This window comes from Neofelis nebulosa, chromosome 5 (assembly GCF_028018385.1).
Source record: "Neofelis nebulosa isolate mNeoNeb1 chromosome 5, mNeoNeb1.pri, whole genome shotgun sequence".
Lineage (NCBI taxonomy): Eukaryota > Metazoa > Chordata > Mammalia > Carnivora > Felidae > Neofelis > Neofelis nebulosa.
Window position 1 is genome coordinate 10,304,458 of NC_080786.1, and position 24,924 is coordinate 10,329,381.

Here is a 24,924-nt window from a genome sequence, read left to right on the forward strand (position 1 = left end):
ATAGTGGTGGATCTTCTTGCCTGACTTGTAGAAGTCCACTTTGCGACTACCGTTGGGGTTGAGGAAGCGATCGTATTTGAAGGCAGTGGGTTCCGGGTGGATGTCAGGATCCATGTGCACTGAAAGATAAGGGAAGAGGGCCACGATGTCTCCACTGCGGAGCAGGTACTCCTGTCCACTGGCCATCTTCAGCATATGGTCACCGTGCACCACTCTGAGGAGGGTGGGTGCGGTCCCCAGCCTCAGCGTCTCCTCCATCACGCTGTCCAGCACTGGTGTGTGGTGCAGGGCGCTGATCTCAACGCCAAAGGATTGCCTAGCCTTCAGCTTGGCCTCTCCTAGGACTTGGGCAGCCTCCTCCCTCACAGCACGCATGGCTTCCGGGTGCTTTAGGAGGAACAAAAGGGCCCAGAAAGAATTAGGCCCCGTGTTCCCCTGAGAGGCCCAGAGCATCATGAAGTTGAACTTGTCTTGCATGGCTGGGGCCGTTCCCTGTTCCCTCAGACACTGAAGCATGTAGGAGATCCAGTTGCTTATGCCATTCTTCTCCAGGTTGTGGTTCACGGAGAGCATCCTGTGGAAGAGCCGCTGGAGCCGGGCCACTTCTAGCCACTCCCAGGGCCCCAGCAAGGAATAAACAAACCTGGGGAACAAGAGATCAAACTTGCGGAACTGGACAAATAACTCCTCTGCCTGTAGCAGGTCCTGCTCCTGGTTCTTCGTACAGCCAAATAAGCTCAGGTAGCCGGCCTTGAACAACACATTGTAGCAGAAGTGGAAGAGGCCGTCTTCACGCCAGCAACCAGCATCCAGACTATGGCCCGTGGGCCCCAGTATAACCAAGGACAGGCTGTCCAGCATGGTTTTGTTGAGATCCTCCAAGCCATCTCCCATGAGGTATTTGGTGCTGGCAGAGTGTATCATCCGGTGGTCTCCCTGCATGGAGCGGTAGCCAAACACCTTTAACACCAGTTTTTCTGCATATTTCACAAAGTCGAGTTTTCTCTGTGCATCCTTGAGGATGGAGCCAAAGGAGAGCGGGTCCATGACAAAGGTGAAGTACTGGCCCCCTAGCTGCACTGTGAACACATCTCCATGCTTGGCCCGCATATACTTCAGGAATTCAAACATATTCTTCCGGAAAGCCATGGCATGGCCCAGCCAGGGTATGAAGCCCTTATCCAGAGGGGGCTCCTGGGGTCTGTGCTGCCGGAACAGCCCCAGCAGCCACAGGCACCCCACCATGGCCACCAGCAGGGTTCCCAGCACCAGACCCCAGAGCACCATGGTTATGCTCTTCCAGGTTGAGCTCTGGACACACTGTTCTCTAAGTGCCAGAGAGCTTTTGAGAGGCCTTGACAAGCTGGGGGTGGACCTGGACCTTGCCCTGTGGCAGTAAGTTATACCAAAAATCCCTGGCAAGACAGTACCTAGGAGCAAAATGTTCTCCTAGATTTAGCACTTGCTGCAACCTTGTCGTGTGGAAGGAGGGGGTGGGACCAGAAGGAAGCCCAGAAAGAAGCCTCTCCTCACCAGCTTTAGGCTTTGCTGTAATCTTTTCAGACCCAGCCCCAGAATGGTATCTACAAAGCTCTCATGGATCCCACCCCATCCCCACGATTTACTGACCATTCACACCTGTATTTTTTCAAGGATTCATTTATTCATTAGTTTACTACTTCACTCAGCATAAATTCAACACTCATTTATTAAGTTTCACATTTAGGGGTGTCTCAGTGGCTCAGTCAGTTAAGTGTCCGACTGTTGATTTCGGCTCAGGTCATGATCTCATGGTTCACGAGTTTCAGCCCTGTCCTGGGCTCTGCACTGACAGTACGGAGCCTGCTTGGGATTTTCTCTCTCTCTCCCTCTCCCTGTCTCTCTGCCCCTCTTCCACTCTAAATAAATAAATTAATTAAATTAAAAAGAAAAGTTTCACATCCTGTCCGTTCCTCATTATTAAATGACCCAGAGAGCCTCCCAGACTGATGACTCTTAAAGCAGAGGTTCAGACAACCATCCCTGAGCCTCTGGACTGGAGCCCTACCCCTGGCCTAGTTTGCACACTTCTCTAGCAAGAAAGACAGATTCGGAATCTTGGAATTATGAAATGTCAGAGATGAGAAGGACTTCAAACCAATCACTTTATTTCATGATAAGGGTGTAGTCTCAGAGTATAGTGGGAACTTTCTCTCACTGCTGTCCTGGCTTGGGTGAGGTGAGCTGACCATTTACTGGGGGCCTGCTGTGAGGTGTCAGGCTAGGTCCCTGCCAGCAGGTCCAGGAAGGAGAAAGTTCTGCCATTGATTCTAAGGCCATTGTTGCAATAAGGTGAGGTTCAGACTCAATTCAACCAGTTCTAGCGACCTCAGGTTACTCTTTAACTTCCTAATTGATTGGCAAACAGGGACTTTGTCTCCTCTGACTTCCACATGACCTCTTGAGTTCCCTTTGCCTTGTGCCATTCCCCTCTGCAGGGAGCTGGAAATGTCCACACTCTGCCTCCATGAAGTCCTCTCTGATTGCTTAGGGAAACCACAGCAAGTACTCAGAATCATCCACTCTCCCCAGTCTGAATCTGCAGTCAGAAATTGTCTGTGGGCCAACATGCATAAGCTAAACATTGTTCCCCAGTTTTTAACGGATGGCAGCACCATGTTACATTCATTCTTACCTTGATTCATTTCATTCCCTCCCTCCTTGGAACAGTCCCATATATCCATTCAACGGATATTTACTTGGCACCTACTGCCAGAAATTCTGCTATAACCAACTTCGAATGAGACAGGTATGGCCCCTGCTGCTCCCTCAGACACTGAAGCATGTAGGAGATCCAGTTGCTTATGCCATTCTTCTCCAGGTGGTGGTTCACAGAGAGCATCCTGTGGAAGAGCCGCTGGAGCCGGGCCACTTCTAGCCACTCCCAGGGCCCCAGCAAGGAATAAACAAACCTGGGGAACAAGAGATCAAACTTGCGGAACTGGACAAATAACTCCTCTGCCTGTAGCAGGTCCTGTTCCTGGTTTTTCGTACAGCCAAATAAGCTCAGGTAGCCGGCCTTGAACAACACATTGTAGCAGAAGTGGAAGCAACCAGCATCCAGACTCTGGCCTGTGGGCCCCAGTATAACCAAGGACAGGCTGTCCAGCATGGTTTTGTTGAGATCCTGTCCTCAAACCATCCCCCATGAGGTACTTGGTGCTGGCAGAGTGTATCATCCGGTGGTCTCCCTGCACGGAGCGGTCGCCAAATACCTTTAGTACCTGTCTAAGGAAGGGAAAAATATATTAAATCATTGCCCAGAGAAGTATGTAATTACAATTGTGTTAAAGGCAGCAAATGAAAGGAGCAGAGCGGAAAGTGGGGTGGGGAGTCAGGAAGGCCACACTGATTAGGTGGTAATTAAATGGAGGACTGGAGGAAGGCAAAGTCCGGTCAATGCGTGTTGTATGGTAGTGGTGCTACAGGTGAAGGTCTGAGAGCTTTTGGGGTGTGCCGCCCAACGTACTGTAGCAGCGCCGTTCCAAGGAACGGGGTGCACACACATTCGGGGCCAATGTGGCTGGAGGGCTCAGTGGAAGCCGAGGAGTTTTCAGCACCGTGCAGGCTGGGCAGGCTCAGCGCGAATTTGGGCTTTAACCTATCGCGCTGCACTCAACTCCTCTCACGCCAGCTGGTTCAGTCCACCTATAGCCACCGAAGGGCGGTCTGATGGAGGGCAGCGATCACCGGCTTTGCCAAGGGCAGAGGCTAGCCGACCCCAGCGAAATCGGCCTATGCGGCTGCCCTCACAACCCTCCCGAGTGGCCGGGGGCCAGCTACCCAGAGCAAGCCCCAGGAGCCCAGCGGCACGCCTCACCATTCCCAAATAGGGTCGCAGCTCCGCAGGAGGGTGGGACAGAGAGTTACACAGGTGAACTCAGAGCCCTGGAAGGACCAACGACACGCAGAGATGGCCTCCGGGCGTGCTAGAGCGGGCGCGGGCCCAAGCGCGGGAGGGGCCGTGACGCACTTCCGCCCTGGCAGTCTCTGCGACGGAGTCTGTAGGGTGGTGTGTGGGCAGTCCTCCGCGCGGAGGCGCTCTCTGTCCGTCAGTCGGCTGGGCTTCACGTAGAGGTGCTGTGTGGCTGTCAGTTCGTCTGCGGAGCTGGTCAGTAAGGGCGTGGGGCTGGGGGAAGGCGTGCGGACAAGGGCTGCCTCCTTCACTGCCACCGACGAGCTCGCTGAGCGTAGCCGCCACGTGGGTCCGTATTCCTGAGACTTCTCACCCCGGAGACCTGGCAGGAGCATTGTTTCGGCTGTCCTTCAACATTTTTTTGTGCTCCTTTCTTGCACACCTCGTTTGCCCATTCTGTGGTGGGCAGGGGTGGTGGGCTGTGGTTTGAGACCTCTAGACAGCGCTCGAGAGGGTCTCTGGTCCAGTCTGGTCTCATGTCTTTTCGTTCCATATATGGCCCAGAATTTTGAGCAATCGTGCACCCACTGGAGGGTTCCGTTCACCTGCTGTGGTTTGTATATTGGGATTCTCTTTGGGGTGTTCTTTATTTAGTGCAGCTGTACTGGCTATTCTCTGCCTCTTGTTTGCCCTTTGTTCCAATGCTTGATGGTATTCACTGCTCCCTCGGTGCCTCCTGCTTCCTGCTCACTACCTCACCCCCAGAAGTCAACAACAGTACTGTTGAAATGGAGATGCAGGGGGGAAATTGTTTCACTCTGCCTTTAGATCAAATAGTAGTCTCATTTGATTTGGGGCTGAACTTGTTTATGGCTTCTCTTAATTCCTAGGTTTCAAAGTTTCTTATTTTTCTAGGAAGAGAAGGAAATACCTCGACAGCAGCTGGGTTCTTGACAGCCTGGCCCCAGGTTAATTATTTTACTCCTAGTCTGTATCACATATACCAAGTGTCAGTGAAGTCAATGTAGGACTTAAAAGGCAAACTTGGGTTCTTGTTACAACTTTGTCACCAACTCATGACATGACCCAGGACATTTCGGTTTACCTCTCTGGGCCTTACTATTATGCTGTGTAAAACAGGAAGCTAAACTTGAGGTACTTGCCAGCAGTGAGATGCCATTATAAAGATATTGGGCTGTGCATTTGCTAAGAGACTTAGATGAGGGAATATAGTGGGAGAAGATGGAGGGATAGGATGGGAATTGGATTGATTGACCTTGAGCACCTATCCTGTTCATGTCTCTGTACTGGTCATCCCCATTGTGACTATAACCATCACCATTCTTATTTTGAGAGTTTACCATGAGCCAAGATGCTAGATGCTTTACATGTATTAAGCAATCTAATCCTCATCAACCTATGGGGAAGCTCCAAGACCACCCTAACATTCAGAGAGTCCCTAGAAGAACTAATGGGACTTGGCATACGGTTGTACTCCAAGATTTATTACAGTGGTGTACTAAGGATACATAGCCAGATCATAAGGGAAAAAGATACACAAGAAGTCTGAAAGAATCCACATGCAAGCTTCCTAAAGCTTTCTTCTTGAAAGAATAAATCATAAGAGAAATTACAAAATACCTTGTGATGAATGAAAATTAAAACCAACATACCAAAAATCATGGTATATAATGAAAGCAGTGTTCAGAGGTAAAATTATAGTTATAAATGCTTACGTTAAAAAAGAATATCTCAAGTCAATAACCTAAGTTTACACAGTAAGGAATTAGAAAAGAACAAGCTAAACCCAAAGCTAGCAGAAAGAAAGCATAAAGATTAGAGCAGAGATAAATAGAGAATAGAGAAAATCAGCGAAACCAAAAGTGGTTATTTGAAAAGTTCAACAAAATTGAAAAAAATTTAGCTAGATTCACTAAGAAAAGAAGGAGAGAAGATACACATAATGAAAATCAGAAATGGAAGTGGAGACATAGCTACTGACCTTACAGAGATAGAAAGGATTATAAAAGGGCATTTTAATAATTTTATGTCAACACTATCAATAATTGTACATCAACAAATTAGATAACCTAGAAGAAATGGACAAATTCCTTGAAATACAAATAACCTAAACCTACTCAAGAAGAAATAGAAAATCTCAACAGACCTATAACAAGTAAAGAGATTAAATCACTAATTAAAAGCATCCCAACAAAAACAAGCCCTAAACCAGATGGCTTCACTGGTGAACGCTATCAAACATTTATTGTTTTTTAAGCTTTTTTTTTTGTAATCTCTATGTGGGGCTCAAATCCACAACCCCAAGATCAAGTTGCTCCTCCAGCTGAGCCAGCCAGGTGCCCCTCTACCAAACACTTAAAGAAGAATTAACACCAATCCTCAAACCTTTACAAAAAATTTAAGAGAGAACACCTTATAACTTACTCTGGGAAGCCAGTAGTACCATGATTCCAAAGTCAGATAAGAACATCACATGAAAGAAAATTTCAGGCCAGTATCCCTTATGAACGTAGATGCAAAAATCCTCAAAACAAAATATTAGCAGATCAAATACAATAGCATATTAAAAGGATGATTCACCATAAGCAAGTGGGGTCTATATCAGAAATAAAAGGGTGGTTGAACACAACATCGATATAATACAACATATTAATAGAATGAAAAAAAAACCCTACATGATCATCTCAATTAATGCAGAAAATTCATTGACAAAATTGAACATCCTTTTATGATAAAATATTTTAGAAGACTAAAAATAGAGGAAAAGTTCCTCAATACGATAAAGATTATTTATGAAAAACCCATAGCTGTTATCATACTCAATGGTGAAAGACTGAAGAATTTCCCTTTAAAATCAGAAGGTGCAAGACAAGGAGACCCGCTTTCACTGCTGCTATTCAACAGTATAGTGGAAGTTCTAGCCAGAGCTATTAGATAAGAAAAATATAAAAAGAGCCAAATTGGAAAAGGAGAGCAAAAACTATATCTATTTACAGATGACATGACCTATCTATAGAAAATTCCAAAGAATTTACAAGAGAACTACTAGCATTAATAAATTCAGCAAAGTTACAGGGTGCAAGATCAACACAAAAATCAGCTGTGTGTCTATGAACCAGCAGTGAACAATTCAAAAAGGAAATTAAGAACACCGTTCCATTTATAATACCATATAAAAGAATTAAATACTGAGGGAAAAAAATCTAGCCAAGTTGGTGAAAGACTTGTATACTGAAAATACAAAACATTGCTGAAAGAAATTACACTTCTGTAAATTAAGATGGAAAGACATTCCATGTTCATGGAGAGGAAGGCATAACATTGTTAAGAAGTCAACACTACACAGAGTGATCTATAGATTCAACACAACATGATCTGTAGATTCCAATAGCATTTTTTTTTTTTTTTTGCAGAAATGGAAAAGCTGATCCTCAAATTCATGTGGTATCGCAAGGGGCTCCAAATAGCCAAAATAATCTTGAAAAAGAACCAAATTGGAGGATCAACTTTGCCTGACTTTGAAAAACTACAAAACTATAGTAAAAAAAAAAAAAAACCCACTGTTGTACCAGTATAAGAACAGACATATAGACCAATAGAATAGAGTCCAGAAATAAACCCTCACGTGTATGGTTAATTGATTTTCCAAAAGGATGCCAAGACAAAGGGGGAAAGGACACCATTTCAACAAGTGGTGCTGGGAAAACTGGATATTACATGCAAAAGAATGAAATTACACCACATATAAAAATTAAAGTGTATCAAAGACCTAAACAAGATCTAAAACCATAAAACTCTTAGAAGAAAACATTGAAGAAAATCTTTATGACATTGGATTTGGCAACAGTTTCACGTAGATGACATCAGAAGCACAGGCAACAAAAGAAAAAATAGGTAAATTGGATTTCATCAAAATTAGCTGTACAAACCCCTAACAGGATACACCCAAAGAAATTCAAGTCCAGACACAATGTAATCAAACTTCAAAAATCTAAAGACAAGGAAAATGTTTTGAAAGCAGCTAGAGAGAAACAGCATATCACATATAGAGAAACAACTCAGATGACCTTGGATTTCTTACCAGAAACCGTGAAAATCATTTGCAAGTGGCGCAAAGTTTATCAGGTAACTGATGAAAGAAAAGAACTGTTAATTCAGAATTCTATGCCAGTAAAATATCCTTTAGAATGGAAGGTAAAATCAGCATATTCTCAAATGAAGGAAAATTAAGAGAATTGTCACTGGCACACCTACCCTAAAGTGATGGCTAAAGGAAGTTCTACAAACAGAAAAGAAACCGTAAAAGCAGGAATCAGGAGCCTGCTTAATATTCTCTCTCTTTCACCCTCTGTCCCTATCCTCCATTCTCATTCTCTCTCTCTCCCTCTCTCTCGGAGGAAAAAAAAAAAAAAAAAAAGAAGCTTGACAAATATGGCTGGACTGCCAGCCACACAGTTGAATAGGAAACAAAACTCTGAAGCACATAAGTGGGGGTACTGGACCTGGCAAGTCCTGGCAAATAGACTGAATGGATTCCCTACCTTCATATGAAGAATACTGCTGGGCATAGACTACAGTAGACATCCTTTCAGGGTATGGCACTACCATTTTCCACAAGGCATATGTGGACAATACCATTCAAAGATTCTTAGATGACCTATGTTCCATATTTAGCTTCCCCAAACACTCCCAATAAGATAATAGTGGTACTTTTATAGATAAAAGTACAACAGTGGACAACTACCTGGGACATGAGCTGGACCTTTCATGACCTTTATCATCCCCAAGAAGCAGGTGCTGTTAAAAGAGAGAGTGAACTCTGAAAAACTGAAAAAGATAGTTGGACAATCAAGCCTAAGCTTTTAGTGGTGTACAAATTAAGATAGTCTGTTAGGGTTCCAAATGTGATAGTTACCTAAAAGAGTACCTCCCATTCAAGCATAATGTCTAATTATGAGGTTCAAGAGTGGAAGAAAGCCCTAACTGGCTGCAGGAAGCCCAAACCACATAATAACCCATATAACTCTATTTTTTCCTTCCTATGCCTATCCCTGGAAAACTGGACTACTAGAATTTGAAAGTAGGAAAAAAGAGCTGGGGACTTGGAGACTGGAACTTAGTGTATCCCCTCACCCCTCCCATGCTTGCTGGATTTGGACAATTATAGATAATGATCATAATGATCATGAATTATAAGGTGAAAACTACTAAGGTGTTTTGGCATGGCCCACATGTCAGGGGGTGGGAGATATTCTAGAATGTTCTAAATTATAAAAGAAAGGAACTTCTGAGCTAACTAGGGATGAGTCTAAGCATATGGTGTGGGTTAGATATGGAGAGAATTGGGGGAAAGGTGCAGTGATTGTTGCAGAGACTAGTCATAATGGTCATATGGCCGTGTAAGGAGAGAGACAACCCTGGTTGGTAAGAATTAGACCCTGGGAAATCAGGGGCAGAGGGAGGGACCATTAATCTCTTAGCTTTCATCTGTAGGATATCTTACCAACTTAACCCAAGCTTCCACCATCACCACCCTCAATTTGACTACTGACCAACAAACAATCCTAATTTAAAAACTCTCAGAATCCTCCCAACAGCCACTGACTCCAGAAAGAAATACTCTCAGCAAGAAACAACAGACTAAGATGAACTTTCTGGACATTGAAATGCCTCCCTTTAGCCTTATCCTGTTATTGTTGGACTTTTTGTACATTTTTCACAGACTACTGATTGTTCTAAATTCTCTAGCATGAGTGGTAATGGAGATTGTACTACCTGGATTGTTTGCTGGCCAGTTTAGGTGGGGTATGTGCCACTGCCAGTATCTCTTGCCTCACTTAGAATAATGACACATTTAGCTGGCTTGGCTCTGCATGAGGAGCCTGACTATGGTCCATTCTCTAGTGGGCCTGGCTCTACTACTGTGTATCACTGTCACGGTCACTTTCGTCTAATGTTGCCTAAGACAAATGGAATGTATTTGATCCAGGCCTTTAGCATTACAGCTAATTAGAGCATCTGATGAGCTCTTACTCATCACATGTAAGAGCACTTACATGGTGGCTCATGTTCCTGAGAATCTTTATGTGTAAAAGTTGAGAGGTCTAGTTGTAGGGGAATGGCTCCACCGTCGTGCCCTGGCAAGTTTTCACATATCTGTATAGTCCATGCAGGCAAAGCTTTGAACTACAGCTACTCTGAGCCATGGCAGATCACCTTGTGATCCTTATAGAACATGAGAGGATGAGAGGAGCTTTATTGGCCTTCAAGCCCATCTCCCACTCCCTTCCCTATCTCTTATGGGAGGCTGTCATGAGACAATTTCTCATTGCCTCTAAGATTCTGAAGAGGCATGAGGCTTTCTGGATGTAACTGCATACTGTGACTGCTTAGCTATAGTCTAAAATTGGCTCCTCACCACGGATGTTGCAGTCATTGAGCCCCCTTTTGTTTTGGTGTCATTGTGTTTGGTGTGTGGGACAAGGAGCTGGAGACCGGCATGCTTGGGTATTCTTTCTTCCTTTTGCTGTTTGTGTAAGTAATACATTGTATGAATCTGAAAGTGGCTTAATTGTGTCTACTGGCTGGGTCACTTAGGACATGGCCTTGACCTTGCCTGCTGCTGTGTGTTTAACAGGAAGAACAATAGAAACAGTAAAAATATATGGATAAATATGATAGACTATCCCTCTCCTCTTTAGTTTTGAATCAAAACACTGGTCAGAGCCATAACAGACCTTCCTTATGGTCTTCCTTAAGACCATGACTTAATAATCAGGTATCTGAGGGCTCCTTGTTCTGAGCCAAAACTCCCATAATTGTTTCGCACTCAGTGCAGTTTTCTCCATTTTTCCCGAAGAAAATCATGGGAGCATTTGTTGTGTGCTCATCTTTCCTAGTGATCTGTCCTAGGGTAAGGCTCACTGCTTCCTTCTCAGTGTTTGTGGACTATTCACTAGTGTCCATTTGTGAGCTTCTTCTGGATTCTCTTAGAAACAAATAAACATACCTTGGAGCTCATCTGAGGTCTCCTTTGTTCTGTGATTTTTCACAAGTATGGTATCTGTAAGCTTTCAGTACCTGGGGACCTAAAAGGAATATGAGCCTCTAGGCTGGAATTTCTGTGAAGCAGACATCTTCCTAATTTGTTCATCCCAAGAGACTACATGTACAAATGGAAAATGGACAGACCATATAGAAAAATATAACTCTGACCCGCAGTCTGTAACAACCAGTCCAGGAAGCCAACCCATTATCTGTAGTTACCAGTCTGGGAAGTCACACTAGTATCTGTGGCAAATAGTTCGGGAAGCCAAAATAAACCCTGTAGCAGTCAGCCCCACACGGCCAGAATTTGATTAATATCCTCTCCCAACCAATCACATAAGATGCTTTGCTTCTGGTTAGCACCCCAGGCCAACAATCTCCAATCAGAGCATACCTGAAGTCTCTTCCCTGCCCCCCCCCCCAACTATAAAGCTTTCTCACTTCTCTGCCTGACTTAGAGCCTACCAAATGCAGGTGATGGTGGTTGACTCCCTTGCTTAGAGCAAGCTCTGAATAAACAGCCTTTGCTTGTTCTCATGTTGGTGGTCTTTTATTTCCACAATTTCATTTAAAGGTTTAACTTTCCCGACTTGCTATGTGATGTTAGATAAGCCATCTCCTCTCTTTGGGCCTTACTTTCTTCAACTGAAAAATTGTTTCAACATTTATTCATTCCTTTATTCGACAGATATTCCTTGGCACTTAAAGAAGCTGGGCCATAAGAGTTGCTAGACATTGGGTGAATATTCGAGGCACAAAGTTGATCAAGGACGTTAGTTGCTCTCTGGGAATGTAGAACCCAGTAAAGGGATGCGGCTGTGTGAAGTATTTGCTGCTTCATATTAGCATCCGTCCTACAAGGGTGCAGTGCAATACCGAAGAAGAGTGGTCAGTGGGAAGAAGAGGGTTGGGAAAGGATTCCCAGAGAAAGCCTCCCCCCCACGCCCGCTTCCCCGCATTGCCACAGCAGCGCCCTGAGGCAGTCGGTGTCAGTGGGGGAGCTGGACTCGCTCTGCCCTCCCTGTTTCTTTGCGGGGCCAGAAGGGAGGACCACAGAGACGTGGCGCCCTCCACCGTCCTAGAGAAGCCAGAGTGGCAAGAGTGCAGCAGCCTCCACCTCTCCGGTGCGGAGCGTGGGACTGGCCGGGGCGTGGAGCCTGGGGCTTGCGCGCCCGACTCCTGGGCCGCTATATCAGACCCGCTCCGGTCCGGAGCGTCCCTTCCCGACCCCGGGCAGCCCCCAGTAAGGCCTGGCGCGCGCTCGCTTCCCGGGAGGGCGGCCCTGGCCATGGCGGCCGCGGCCTTGGCGGGCGGGGCCCCCTTCGGCCCTCCACTCGAGCTGCTACCGGGACTGCGCGCGCCGGCCCGGGCGCGCCCGGTGAGTGCGGGGCCGCCGCTACGAAGCTGGCTCGGCTCTGCCCGGTGCTCTAGGTCCAGAGAAGGGGCGGAGGGGGCAGCGCGGCGGCCGGGAAATCGGGGTACAGCCCAGAGTGGAGGGTCCGGAGGAACAGGCAGGGAGCAGAATGAATTCGACATCCCCCAGACTTGCGCCAGCCGGGGAAACACACGTGCGGCTGCACAGGCATGAGCCAAGTGCTGGGGAGGAGGTGTTCACAGAGTGCTGTGCGCAGCGACGAATGTCCAGAGTTTCCATATCACTGGTTTTAAGAGAGCTGGTTATGTTTGAGGTGGGTCTTGAGATGAATATGAGGTTGCTGGCGCTGGAGGGAGGAACTGGATCTCCAGGCAGCGGGGAGGAGGTGCAATGGCACAGATTGCAGGTGCAATATGGGCAAGGAAAGGGTTTGGATTCGTAACAGGATGGTGACAGGATAGGGGATGAGGGTGGCGGTGCAGGAAATGATCTTTGGCAGGTAAACTGGGTCTCTGAATAGTGAATGGAATGGTCCGCGTGCGGAGGATTTGGACATTTTGAGGTAGGTGAGGGTGATCCGGCCCCCCAGTCTGAGCCCTGGAGTGTCGGGTAAGTCTCTGTGGGGACTTTGTAGGGCAAGGACTGATGTGAAATGGAACAGAGTCAGCCCCTCCATAGTATGGAGATTGAGATCCTAAATGAGGCAGTGGCTGGGAATTATAAGTAAGTCTTGATGGCTCTCCACTAGCACTGTTTGTGTTTCTTATGGAGGAAAGTGAGAGAGAAGGTGCAGAAGGTTGGGCCTCCCAGAGATACAGGAAAAGGGGACATTAAGACTGGGAAGTGGGGAAGAAAGAGTAGGGTGGGGTGTTTTAGAGAGTGTGTTGGAGGGGCAGAGTGCAGGGAGCAAAGTCAGTTTGGATCTGCGTTTTGAAGTCCAGCCTCCAGAGCAACCTGAGTGTTCTCAGGTGCCCTTAGCTGCCTCTTTGGCTAGTGGCAATGACAGGAAGGAAGAGAAGAGAAAGAATCTCACACAGGGGCAGCAGGGGTGGCAGGAGTGAGGATAGAAGGCAGTGTGGTACAGTAAGTAAGAGCCAGAGAGTCAGATAGGCCTGACTTCTGTCTCAGTTCTGTAACTCTGAGCCTCGGTTTCCTCTTCTATAAAGTGAATCTGATACCCTCCTCATAGGCTGTGAGGCATACAAAGTAATATATGTAAAGTTCTTGGCATGGGCTCAAATGGGTAAATGGTGATTGTACTTGTTATGAAGGGTTGGTGACCTCTGGAGGAGGGTACATTGTGGAGAAAGGATGGCACCTAGGGCACACATAGTTGTTCTGGGCACAAGATGGAAAGGGGAAGCTTGCAGAGACTCATGAAAAAGGTGATGTGGTGAAGTTAAGATGAAGGGATGTGAGAAATTGATGACTGATCCCTCATATCTTTGTAAGTAGGAGACACAGATCCGCTGAGAGTTCCCTTAGACATTCAGAATGCAGAAACTCAATGGGCATCCCCTCCAGTACCACCTGGTGCCTCATCTACCCTACGGTAGGCCTGGGTCTGGAATTGTCCGAGGACATTTAAACACATGTTGTTTCAGGAGTCAGTGACCTTCGAGGATGTGGCCGTCTACTTCTCTGAGAATGAATGGATCGGCCTGGCCCCTGCTCAGAGGGTCCTGTACAGGGACGTGATGCTGGAGAATTATGGGGTTGTGGCTTCCCTGGGTAAGGGTCTTTCCTTTTGGACTCTGCTTCTGCCCTCCAGAGTTCCCCGGCTCCTCCTTCCTCAGAAGCTCTGGAGTCTTTGATAAGCCTCACCTGAGTGGCAACTTCAGACTCTTGAATTCTTAATGAGCCAGCCTCAGCGGTTGCTAAGAAGTGGGAAGTCCTGGTGTAAATTTGGGCCTCACATCAGCCTTTCTTGCCCCAGGGTGGGAGCGGACTCTCAACTCCTGTGCTAATGGGTACAGTAGGAAGAGAGCAGATTCCTGGTGTCCCACCAAACTCTCAGTTTCCCACCCGCTTAGTTTGGGAGACCCAGCCCAATACCAAGCATCCTGATGCAGATGTCTGAACTTGAGAGCTCTAAGAGAGGGAGAGAACAAAAAAGCTCAATCTCTCAACGAGTGGAATCATCCGTTCGCTCACTCAAACTGTTGTTGAGCACCTCTGAGTCTAATTCCTGACCTTTGTCAGCCTCCTGGCCCTGCTGCCCTGGGTCTCCTGGCCCTTCCCCTGGACTTTCTTTTCTCGCTTTCCCTGGTTAAGTCCCTTCTTTCCCTTCCTGCCCCTGAAGACAAAGCCTGGGAGGAGCCTTGGGATTGCTCTATGTCACCCCACTCACCTGCCTGTCCCATTTCCTCCCCCTCAACCAGCATTTCCATTTCCCAAACCGGCTCTGATTTCCCAGCTGGAGCGAGGGGAAGCGCCCTGGTGCAAGGCTCCTCAGGGAGCTCTGGATGGAGAGTGCCCGAGGGGCGTCTCCACAGGTGAGTGAGGGTACATGTGCCAGTTATCTGACCAGTTCCCTTGTCTTGATCTTTACAGTGTAGTAGGTATGTGTTCTCTTAACCTAGTGCTGTGGACACCAGTGGGATTCCTCCCCTCCCCCCCTTTTTTCCTGTGTCCCCATGGTTTTCCCTCTTCTTGAGTCTGTTCACCCTGGCTCCTTTTCATTTACCTCTTTTGCCTCTTCCTCATTTCCACTGTTCTTATCATGGCCACCATTTATCTGTACTCGCTGACTTTTCTGTTTACACTCTGAGGTGGCCTTTCTACTTTCTCAGCCTGCTTATCATCTTCCAGAAGAAGATTCTGATTGCCCTTTGGGCTATCATGGTCATCTTTATCATTAGAAATCAAGAAGTCTCAATAATTCTGAGCCATATACTTCCAATTCAGGGATTTCTGGTGGGCAAAGCCCTGGCATTCCTTTAGGAACATAGGGCTTTCCTGTTCTAATTTGCTGGTGACAGCTATGCCCCTTATTGCCTCCCTCGTACCATTCCATCGTCTTCCCACAGGAGCTCTTCTGTGGGCACAGTGGAACTGGAGCTGTGCCCTCAACTTCCTTGTTCTCACAGTTCCTTGCTGTGTCTGGCTGTCTTTCCAGAGTCTTAGGATATCCTTGATTATAAGTAACAACCCAGGTCAAACTGGCTTGAACAGAAAAGGAATTTGCTATTTCATGTAAGTAGGAAGTTCATAGATAGAGTGCAGCTACAGCTTGATCAGTTTCAGTCTCTGCTCTTTCTTGTCTCCTTATCTGCTGGCTTTGCCTACAGCCTGGCTCCTCTCGTGGCTGTAAGGTGATTGGTAGTTGTAACCAAGGCTCTGCTTCTTCGTACCTAGGGAGAGAAATAGGGCAGGCCTTCCTCAGGCCTTTGGGATGTACCATCTTAAGTCTTATGCCAGCTCTAAACCAATCACTATGGCCAGGGAAATAGCATGCACTGGTTGTCTTGGCCTAGACTGCCAATTTCTGAAACCGTCTCTCGTGTAGTGAGTAGGGCAGGCTAACCTGCTTGTCTTAGACCAGTAAGGGGTACACTAGGAACTGGAGTTGGGATCGCTCTCCCCCAAAAGGCAGGGCTCTCCATAATGGGCAGGGTAGGGGTAGGGGTTGGTGGTGCTGGTAGAATGGATGTAGAGAGACAACTACACTGTCCTCTGCACTCTCTTAGGATCTCAGTGCTTACTCTCCCACCACCCAAAGGAATTTTTCGTCTTTGCTTTAGGCAGAAAACCAACGGCTAAGTCATTCCTTGAGTAAAACCCTAACTCCCTGACCTGCAGCAAACTTCCTTTGAGGACATGTCCCTATTCAAAGTCCATTTTTGTCTTAAAGAAAAGAATACTCAGGGGACACACAGTCCTTGGCTTCCGCAATATAAAAGATTGTCATTTGGAGGATGAAAAATTGATCTGTTTCTTAGAAGGCATTGGATGGGAGTTATGAAGAGACCAATCTTAGCTAAGCCTGAAGAAGAGTTTATTAGAGTGGACCTTTGCAATTGAGGTGTCTGTCATTAGAATAAGAAGTGACTTCTGGAAATGGCTGAGTGAAGGCTGTGAGGCCATTTCTAATGGATGCCATGGAGAGATCCATCATTGATCCTTTGTAGAAAGAGAAGGCAATAGATGGACAGACGGGAAGGAAGCTAAGCTTAGAGGCTTCCCAACATAGCCTCAGGAATAGTTCTTTGCAGTTCAATCCTTTCCTAATTCTATTCCATGTGAACTGGAGTTCACCTCCTAGGGGAGGTGAAGAAGAAAACTTAGTCCCCTATTTTTTCTTGACACTTAAAAATGAGTGATGCGTTTTCATGTTTTAGGGAACTGATGGAATCGCATCTTCCCTGAAGGTCTGTTTTCTGTCCTTTATATTGTTAACCTCCTCCAGTTTCAGGTCATCTGTGTACCGATCTCTCCACCCACCTTCATTCTCCCTTACCACTTCCATCTCTGCTCCTTTCTTCATGGGCCCCACTCCTCTCACTGAGCTAGCCTTATTTATATCTTGACCCGGGCAGGATATCCATTTCTGAAGCCTGCTGCGATCTCCCATCTTGAACAGGTGGAAGAGCCGTTGAACCTGAAACTGCAAGGAGAGGGTCCAAGCCTAATCTGTACTGGTAAGTGAGGGGAATGAACACTTTTCTCCCAGGCACATGTTTTCCTCTGTCTTTCCTTTGTAAAATGTTAAAATTCCATTTTACCACGTATCTTCTAAATAAAAGACCCTCTCATCTTTTGGGATGAGCACTGGGTGTTGCATGGAAACTAATTTGACAATAAATTTCATATACTAAAATAAATAAATAAATAAATAAATAACCCTCTAAAAATCCCCAAGTCAACCATAAGAGGAAAGTTAAACTTTAAGCTTCCAGCTTTCATTTGGTCATCATTAATTATAATTAAATTCGGGTGTGTTGGATCGTAGGCTGTAACTGAACAGATGGCCTACTGGCCGCTATGGCCAACCAGTATTTTAAAAGAAAATGCTGTGTTTTATTCATTCTGTTAGTTTTTAAGGTGTGATACTGAAACAGAAGTGTGGATAAAACACTATGGGAACAAAGAGGAGGCAGTCTTTGCCCAGTTGTGTATAAAGTAGTTTGGGGAATCCCTTTTCATGGTGGACCTGGTGACTGGATTGAATGAAAAGACCACATTTCCTTTTAGTGTTGACAAGTATGAGGAAGATTCTCCTTATTGCTCCCCACTGTGTGTGACAAGTTCAGGTTCCCCAGGTATACCACAAAGGATTCTTTATTTCCGAACATGTTGTTTCTCATGTTATAAACTAGACTACCTAGAGGAAATTCTTACTTGTCTCCCTTAGATTCAATTAAACTATTCCTGGAGAGCTCCCTCTGTGCTTGGTCTGGTGCTTGGGAATCATAGCCCTCAGGGACCTTGTCTAGTTTCTGCCTTTCTGTAGCATAAACTTTGGTCGCTTTCAGTGTGTTTGCCCTGTGGTGCCATTTTCAGCTAGGACAGGGCCACTGGGACATGGAGGTAACACTTGAAGTGCAATGGACGTACGAGTACCACTTGGTGATGCTATTTGCCCCATTATGGGTAATGATGACATTTGCAGCTTTGATTTCTTCTTTCAGAGGGTGTGTTGAAGAGTGAGAAAGAAGATCTTATTCTGAAGGAGGAAGGTTTTGAGGAGGCAAAAGACCACATGGTGCTATCAAGTGGACCCCGGTGGTGTGGTTCCCAGGAGTTCTGGTTTGGGAAAACCTGTGAGGAGGGAAAAAGCAGGTTAGGGAGGTGGCGCAACTACTCCAATGGGAAGAGTGTGGAGAACGCTGCAAATGATGTTATAGAAGTGATTGTCAAAGATGAGATGATCTCAGGAGAAGATGGTTCAGAGAATACTGATGTTAATACTCACCTTGTTATACATGAGAAGATTCTCAGTGAGCAGGTATTCTGTATATGTGAAGAATGTGGCAAGTGCTTTGATCAAACTGAAGACTTTGACCAACATCAGAGAGTTCATAATGGAGAGAAGATCTATGGTTGTAAGGAATGTGGGAAGACTTTCAGTTTTAGATCACATTGCCTTGCACATCAGAGAATTCACACTGGGGTGAAACCCTATGTGTGTCAAGAATGTGCTAAGGCCTTTGTTTGGAAGTCAAACCTGATTCGGCACCAGAGAATACATACTGGAGAGAAGCCCTTTGAATGTAAGGAATGTGGGAAGGGCTTTAGTCAGAACACAAGCCTTACACAACATCAGCGAATCCATACTGGGGAAAAACCATATACATGTAAGGAATGTGGGAAAAGCTTTACTCGGAACCCAGCCCTGCTTCGACATCAGAGAATCCACACTGGCGAGAAGCCTTATGAATGTAAGGACTGTGGAAAAGGTTTCATGTGGAACTCGGATCTTGCTCAGCACCAGAGGGTCCACACGGGGGAGAAGCCCCATGAATGTACTGACTGTGGGAAAAGCTTCATTTGCAAGGCACACCTTATCCGACATCAGAGAATCCATACTGGGGAAAGGCCCTATAAATGTAATGACTGTGGGAAGGCCTTCAGTCAGAATTCTGTTTTGATTAAGCACCAGAGGCGCCATGCTAGGGAGAAACCCTGTAATTATCACACCTCTCACCTTCTTGAACATTAGAGAAGGCATAAGGGTGATGCTTGTTTATAATTCTTACGCTACAGCAGCCCCAGAGACAAAACGAGATGACTGTCCGCGGTTTGTCATAACTCTAATAGTCAGTATTATCTCGCCCCTTCTGAACAGATACCCTGTACGCTAGCAAGACGGTCCCACTGTTCAACCATGTTCATGCTAGGCAACTTTTAGTTGAGCATCTGCTCTGTCAGGCACTTGCTAACCACTTTACATACATCCTTTTGTTTTCCTTAATCCTCTTAAGGTAGGTACTTATCCTCATTTTACTAATGAGAAGTCTGAGGTTGAAAGAAGTCGTAAAACTCATTCAAGGTTACTCAGCTAATATGTTACAGAATAGAGATTGGAATCAGGCCTATCTGACTCCAGAGTTTTCTGTTCTTTATTTGTACACATTTCTGCTTCTGTTCATTTCTATTTGCTCAAGTTTCCCTGGGCTACAAATTTCCCTTCCTCATTTAAGACCCAGCTCCTTTAACTGAACAGACCCCTGTTCCTCTTCTACTTGTAGTCAGTACTGTCCAACTTGTTATGTAACTATGTGCTGTCTTATATTTTTCTTTTTTTTAATTTTTTTTAACGTTTATTTATTTTTGAGACAGAGAGAGACAGAGCATGAACGGGGGAGGGTCAGAGCGAGAGAGACATAGAATCTGAAACAGGCTCCAGGCTCTGAGCTGTCAGCACAGAGCCTGATGTGGGGCTTGAACCCATGAACTGTGAGATCATGACCTGAGCCGAAGTCGGCCGCTTAACCGACTGAGCCACCCAGGCGCCCCTGTCTTATATTTTTCTAATGTCTCATGTGTGTTAGTCCAGCTAAATGGCTCTTTGAGGACCAACACTATTTCTTTTATGTTTTTCAAATTCTGAAACTTAACTTATTTTTTACTAGATATAACATGCTTATGATAAAAAAAAAAGTTGAAATAGTTCAAAAAGGTGTTCATTGGAAAGTAAATCTTGTCACTCCTGTCTCCCAGTCTACCTCCTTAGAGACCGTCACTGTTACTGGCTGTGTGTCTTCCTGGGCATATTCTTTCTATATACAAGTACTTACTAATACTGCTTTCAAAAGTCTACCTCACTGAAAACCATTTGATGTAGATGATAGTGCAGTTACATGGCCAACTCCAGAACTTTCTCTTCCTCAGAAGTTGTGGTCTACTTTGAGATCACCAAGATGACTTAAGCAAAGTAACTGAGAGTAGTCTGGGTTATGCAGTTGTGGGAGACCTGACTGCCCTTGTGTTATAAGATAGGAATCTGGGACTAGGAAAATGTAAACCAAGTGGGAGATTTTTGTTTCCATAAAAATTTGCATAGCTATAACCTCCCTGATTGCTCTACTATCCCAAATCCCCTTCCAGCCTGTCCCTTCTCATCACCGTGATAGCCCACATCCCAGAGTAAGCTATATTATTAGAGAATGCTATTGACCACCTTCAAGGGTTAGAGAAACAAAGGCCCTATTCAGAGAAGAGCGCTGGCCAAAACAGATGAAACGTACATTCCAGACTTCACCTTTAGAGCCATTTTCAGATTGCAGTTTGCCTCTCTGCTAATTAGGCATTCTGCTTTAGAAGCTCCTAGCCAGGTAATATAATTGTTGACTAAGGAGCAAGGAAGAGAAGCCAGAGGCTGGCTTGGACTAAACTTCTGGTTCCTGAAAATTACAAACATTAATTCTAGAGCCCCTGATTGCTGAAGTAGTAAGGAGAACTTGGCCTAGCATAGTCTAGTTAGGGTGCCTCTACTAAGTAGGACAACTTTTGTACTAAACAGAACCAGGAAATGGAAATGAGTGATGTGGACAGGCATTTGGGGGAAGTTTATTAAGCAAATAATCACTGAGTACCTGCTTGCATGTAAAGCACTATGCTTCGTGCTGTATAAACAATGGTAAGTCAGATTGGTTTCCTGCCTTTCTGGAACATTAATGAGAGAGACCAAACAAAAAAAATTCAAGTAATTTATTAAAAATTGCTAAGTGTTATAAAGGAAATGAATGGTACAGAGAGAGAGAGAGAATGACAGAGAGGAACCCTCTATAGGAATAGTCAGGGAGGGCCTACCTCTCCTAAGAGGTAACATTAAACATCTCAGAATGAGAAAAAAGGCACATATATGAAGAATGGGGGAAGAACAGCAGGCAGAGGAACAGCTCTGCAGACTCTGATGTGTGAAGGGTTTGGCATGTTCAAGACACCAAAAGGTTTTAGGTATAGCATAATGATCAAGGGTATGAGGGGCACAAGTTAGGTTTGTAGACATAGGTGGCTCAGATCATTCAATTCCATCCCAAGTGAAAAGCTATTAGAGGACATTCAGTGGAGGAATGACATGTTTGATTCACATTTTGAGATGATCCCTGGCTGCTGTGTAGAAAATGGCTTGTTAAGGGACAAAAGTGAAAGGAGAGATCATATTGGAGACTGCTAGCAGTCCAGGTTGGAGATGATAGTGGCTTGGAGTGGGTGGTGGTTGTAGAAATGGAGAGAAAATATATTTAAGATACAGTTTGGAAAAAAAAATCAGTGACCTGTTAAAGGATTGGATATAAAAGTAACAGGAATTAGGGATTGGTTTCTGGTTTGAGCAGCTGAGTTAGATAGCACACTATTTACTGGAATGAATAAGACTGGAATGGGAATAGGTTTGGGGAGGGAGAAATCGAGAAGTCTGTTTTGGATTAACATTTCAGATATGTGTGAGATATACAAGTAGAAATTCCAGGTGGTGGTTGTATATATGGGCTTGAGCTCTGGGTTAGTGATTAATCTAGAGCTTTGCATTTGGGAGTCATCAAATGAGCAAAAGGTATTTTAAGCTGTGGGAAGAAATGAAGGAAATCTCCTGGAGCTGCATTATCCAACACAGCAGCCACTGGCCAAATGTAGGTATTTAAATTAATTGTAAGTTTTAGGTTCTTATCAGACTGGCCAGATTTGAAGCACACAATAACTATGTGGGAGTTGACTACCATATTGGATATTGTTGACATAGAGCATTTCCATCATTTCAAAAAGTTGTGTTGGACAGTACTGCCTCCAGAGAATATAGCAAAATATGAAGACCCAGGATAGAGTCCTATGAAACACTGATTCAATATTTAGGGAGTTGGACAGGAGGAAGTGCGTGGAAGAGAGGCTAAAAAAGGTCAGTGAGAGGCTGGCAATATCACCAGTGGACACATTACACAGGCAGCAGTTGAAATAAGGTCGAATGCTTGGACCAGTGCTAAAAGGAGGTAATCATTAAAATCCTAAATGTTAATAAGCTCCCAGAGTGAAGATGATGTGTATCCTAGATGACGTCAGTATCTTAAAATGGGAGAGAGACAGATAACAAATAGGAAGCAGAAACCACAGAAATGGAACCTGGAAGAGAAGAAACAGTTTGGACTTCTGGAGGAGCACCATGGAAGATGATCAACCCTAGGAACTCTCCCTCAAAAATGGAAATGTTTGTAGGCAGAGTGGTGGGATGGGAAGACAAATTTCAGGAGTGTCACAAAGAATTGCCACATATGGCAAAGACACAACTTTCGGAGGGATTAAGAAGTAGCACGTAGAAATGGATGGCCCCTATCAAAAAAATTCCTAACTAGTCTTTTCCTTACCAGAGACCCAGAGACAGGCACTTGGAAGTCCTGAGCCTATATCAAAGACTGTAATGTGGGATGAAGGAATCATAACATGGAAGATTTTCCAATTTGTAATAATACTTTCCACACATCTTGAAGTCAGAAGAGGAATGATTAGTACTCACCTCCTAAATTTTGGAGAAATCTAAAGGAAAAAATTAGAAATATACTTTCTGATAAATCCCAACTAGCAATATATTAAAATCAAGAATTGATTATGGTAAATTTTTATCTTCCAAATTTTCCAACATAGGATTGGAAAGTAAGGAAATATAAAAACAGTGTATAGAGTCATTCACATAGTGAAAATTAACTGGCCTGCCCAGAATCTCTTGGGGGAATGAATAATTAAATCCCCCCCCCCCCCATTTTCCAACTCTGAGGTAGCTACAGAGTTGTCTTAGAAGCAACTCTGTTGCAAACCAGTGGTTGCAATTCTGAGCATGTCTTTGTCACGGCCAAATCAGGGTTCTGTACTATTCATCTCTTTGTTGGTTCCCAGCATCCATTCTTCTGTCTGGGAACAGTAACCCAAATATTCTTTGGGAAAGCATCCTTTCTCAGCCACCTGGTTTGGGTCCACCCCCAACTTCATAAGTGGATCCTGGTTAGCCTAGGTGCATCAACTTACCCTATTACTTTGGCCACAGAGCCAATGAGATCTGAGGAGATATTTACCTGGCCTTCTGAAAGAGGCTTTTCTTCGAGAGCAACCAAAGGAGATATTCTGTCCTCCTGTGGATGGTATATAGGAAGATATGAGGCCTTGAACTGCAACAACACTTTTATTCTGTTAAGAGGGAGGTAGTCTGGAGCTTCCTGGTGTTAGCACGTGGAGCCTGAGGATGAAGTCAATACCAAAGGAGAGAGTGGCAAAGCAGAGAAAAACTGGGTCCCTGGTGACATTTGAGCCATTAGCCCAAGCCTTACCTGAAATAGACTCACCTCTGGAATTTTCAGTCATGTGAGCCAATAAACATCTTTTGTTAAACTAGTTGGATTTGAGTTGTCGGTCATTTGCAACTTCGTCATACTGATACAGGCTTGTATTTGAAAGCACTGGTTTCTTGTACAGCACCTAGTGTCGCATTTTCTCTTCCTCAGTAGTCACACAAGCTGTTCATTTGTATCTCATCTCAGTTACTTGGAGTTTGCATGGCTAAATAGGTACCTCTCGTACCCTAAACTTAATTTCATGAACACCACCAGACCAATGTTTGGTCATACCTTAGCATACCTTCCAAATTTGAACATAATACTTTCAGTTCCAGATTCCCTAGTGGATAACTACCTGTCTCTGACATATTTTCTAGCCTCCCCTCCCCTGCTGTATATGAAATTCGGGTTTGCTATGTCCCCTATATTTTACGTCAGATTCTTGTGAAATGACCAGATATTTTTCATATCCACAAAGGCTTTGTTTTATTGAACAGTGTTCCAAAACTTAGGGAGAGGGAGAGTCTCCTACAGCATATTCTCTGAAATTGAAAGTCATCTCTCTGCTGAATGATTGAGAGGTAAGTGAAAAGTTAACTTCCTTACCTTAGCAAAAAGAAAACAAAAAGACTTGCTTTGAACTTTCTTTTTTCCCAAGAGAAGAACTACTTCCCTGGTGTAAGTGATACAGGCGTTGCATTTTTCAGCCTCCACTCCCATTTCCAGCATACCTAGTCCAGGCTGAACTCAAGTGTGCTTGGCCTGAATGAGAAGTGAGCTCCATTCTGATCTCTAGTACCTTGTACACACTAAAGTTGATAAAAAGTTACTAATTTTTAAGTATATAACATTTTATTTTGTTGATAATATAAGAAGAAATGAGAAAGACAATGTAGATTTGTCTATCAATCAATTGTTGCTAATTTTCAAGTATATAACATTTTATTTTGTCGATAAGAAGTGAGAAAGAAAATGTAGATTTGTCCATCAGACAATTGTTGCTAATTTTCAAGTATATAACATTTTATTTTGTTGGTAATATAAGAAGAAATGAGAAAGAAAATGTAGATTTGTTGGTCAATCAATTGTTGCTAATTTTCAAGTATATAACATTTTATTTTGTCGATAATATAAGAAATGAGAAAGAAAATGTAGATTTGTCCATCAGACAATTGTTGCTAATTTTCAAGTATATAACATTTTATTTTGTCAATAATATAAGAAGAAATGAGAAAGAAAATGTAGATTTGTCTATCAATCAATTGTTGCTAATTTTCAAGTATATAACATTTTATTTTGTTGATAATACAAGAAGAAATGAGAAA

General features: G+C 44.5%; 2 protein-coding genes across 5 annotated transcripts in view; one reads left to right on the top strand and one right to left on the bottom strand.

Moving 5' to 3' along the window:
- The window catches only part of LOC131511675 (5-beta-cholestane-3-alpha,7-alpha-diol 12-alpha-hydroxylase), a 6,006-nt gene extending 1,996 nt beyond the window's left edge, over positions 1–4,010 (bottom strand). Inside the window, exons 1-2 of the mRNA XM_058729609.1 lie at positions 3,860–4,010; positions 13–3,267 (exon numbers count right to left, since the gene is read on the bottom strand). Of these exons, the coding sequence (XP_058585592.1) occupies positions 13–1,287 (1,275 nt within the window). The 5' untranslated portion in view covers positions 1,288–3,267; positions 3,860–4,010. The remainder of the gene's footprint in view (positions 1–12; positions 3,268–3,859) is intronic.
- Positions 4,011–4,131: 121 nt separating this feature from the next.
- Positions 4,132–23,657, top strand: ZNF662 (zinc finger protein 662). 4 transcript variants are annotated; one of them, XM_058729597.1, is made up of 5 exons: positions 4,132–4,150; positions 13,943–14,069; positions 14,720–14,833; positions 16,877–16,978; positions 17,969–23,657. In XM_058729597.1, exons 2-5 carry the CDS (start codon positions 14,036–14,038, stop codon positions 18,997–18,999), a joined length of 1,281 nt encoding a protein of 426 aa, XP_058585580.1. In that variant the 5' UTR covers positions 4,132–4,150; positions 13,943–14,035; the 3' UTR covers positions 19,000–23,657. The 4 variants fall into 4 exon arrangements, with proteins under 4 accessions (XP_058585580.1, XP_058585579.1, XP_058585578.1 ...); XM_058729596.1 differs by lacking the exon at positions 4,132–4,150 and adding an exon at positions 12,101–12,206; XM_058729595.1 differs by lacking the exon at positions 4,132–4,150 and adding an exon at positions 12,129–12,341.
- Positions 23,658–24,924: the final 1,267 nt, after the last annotated feature.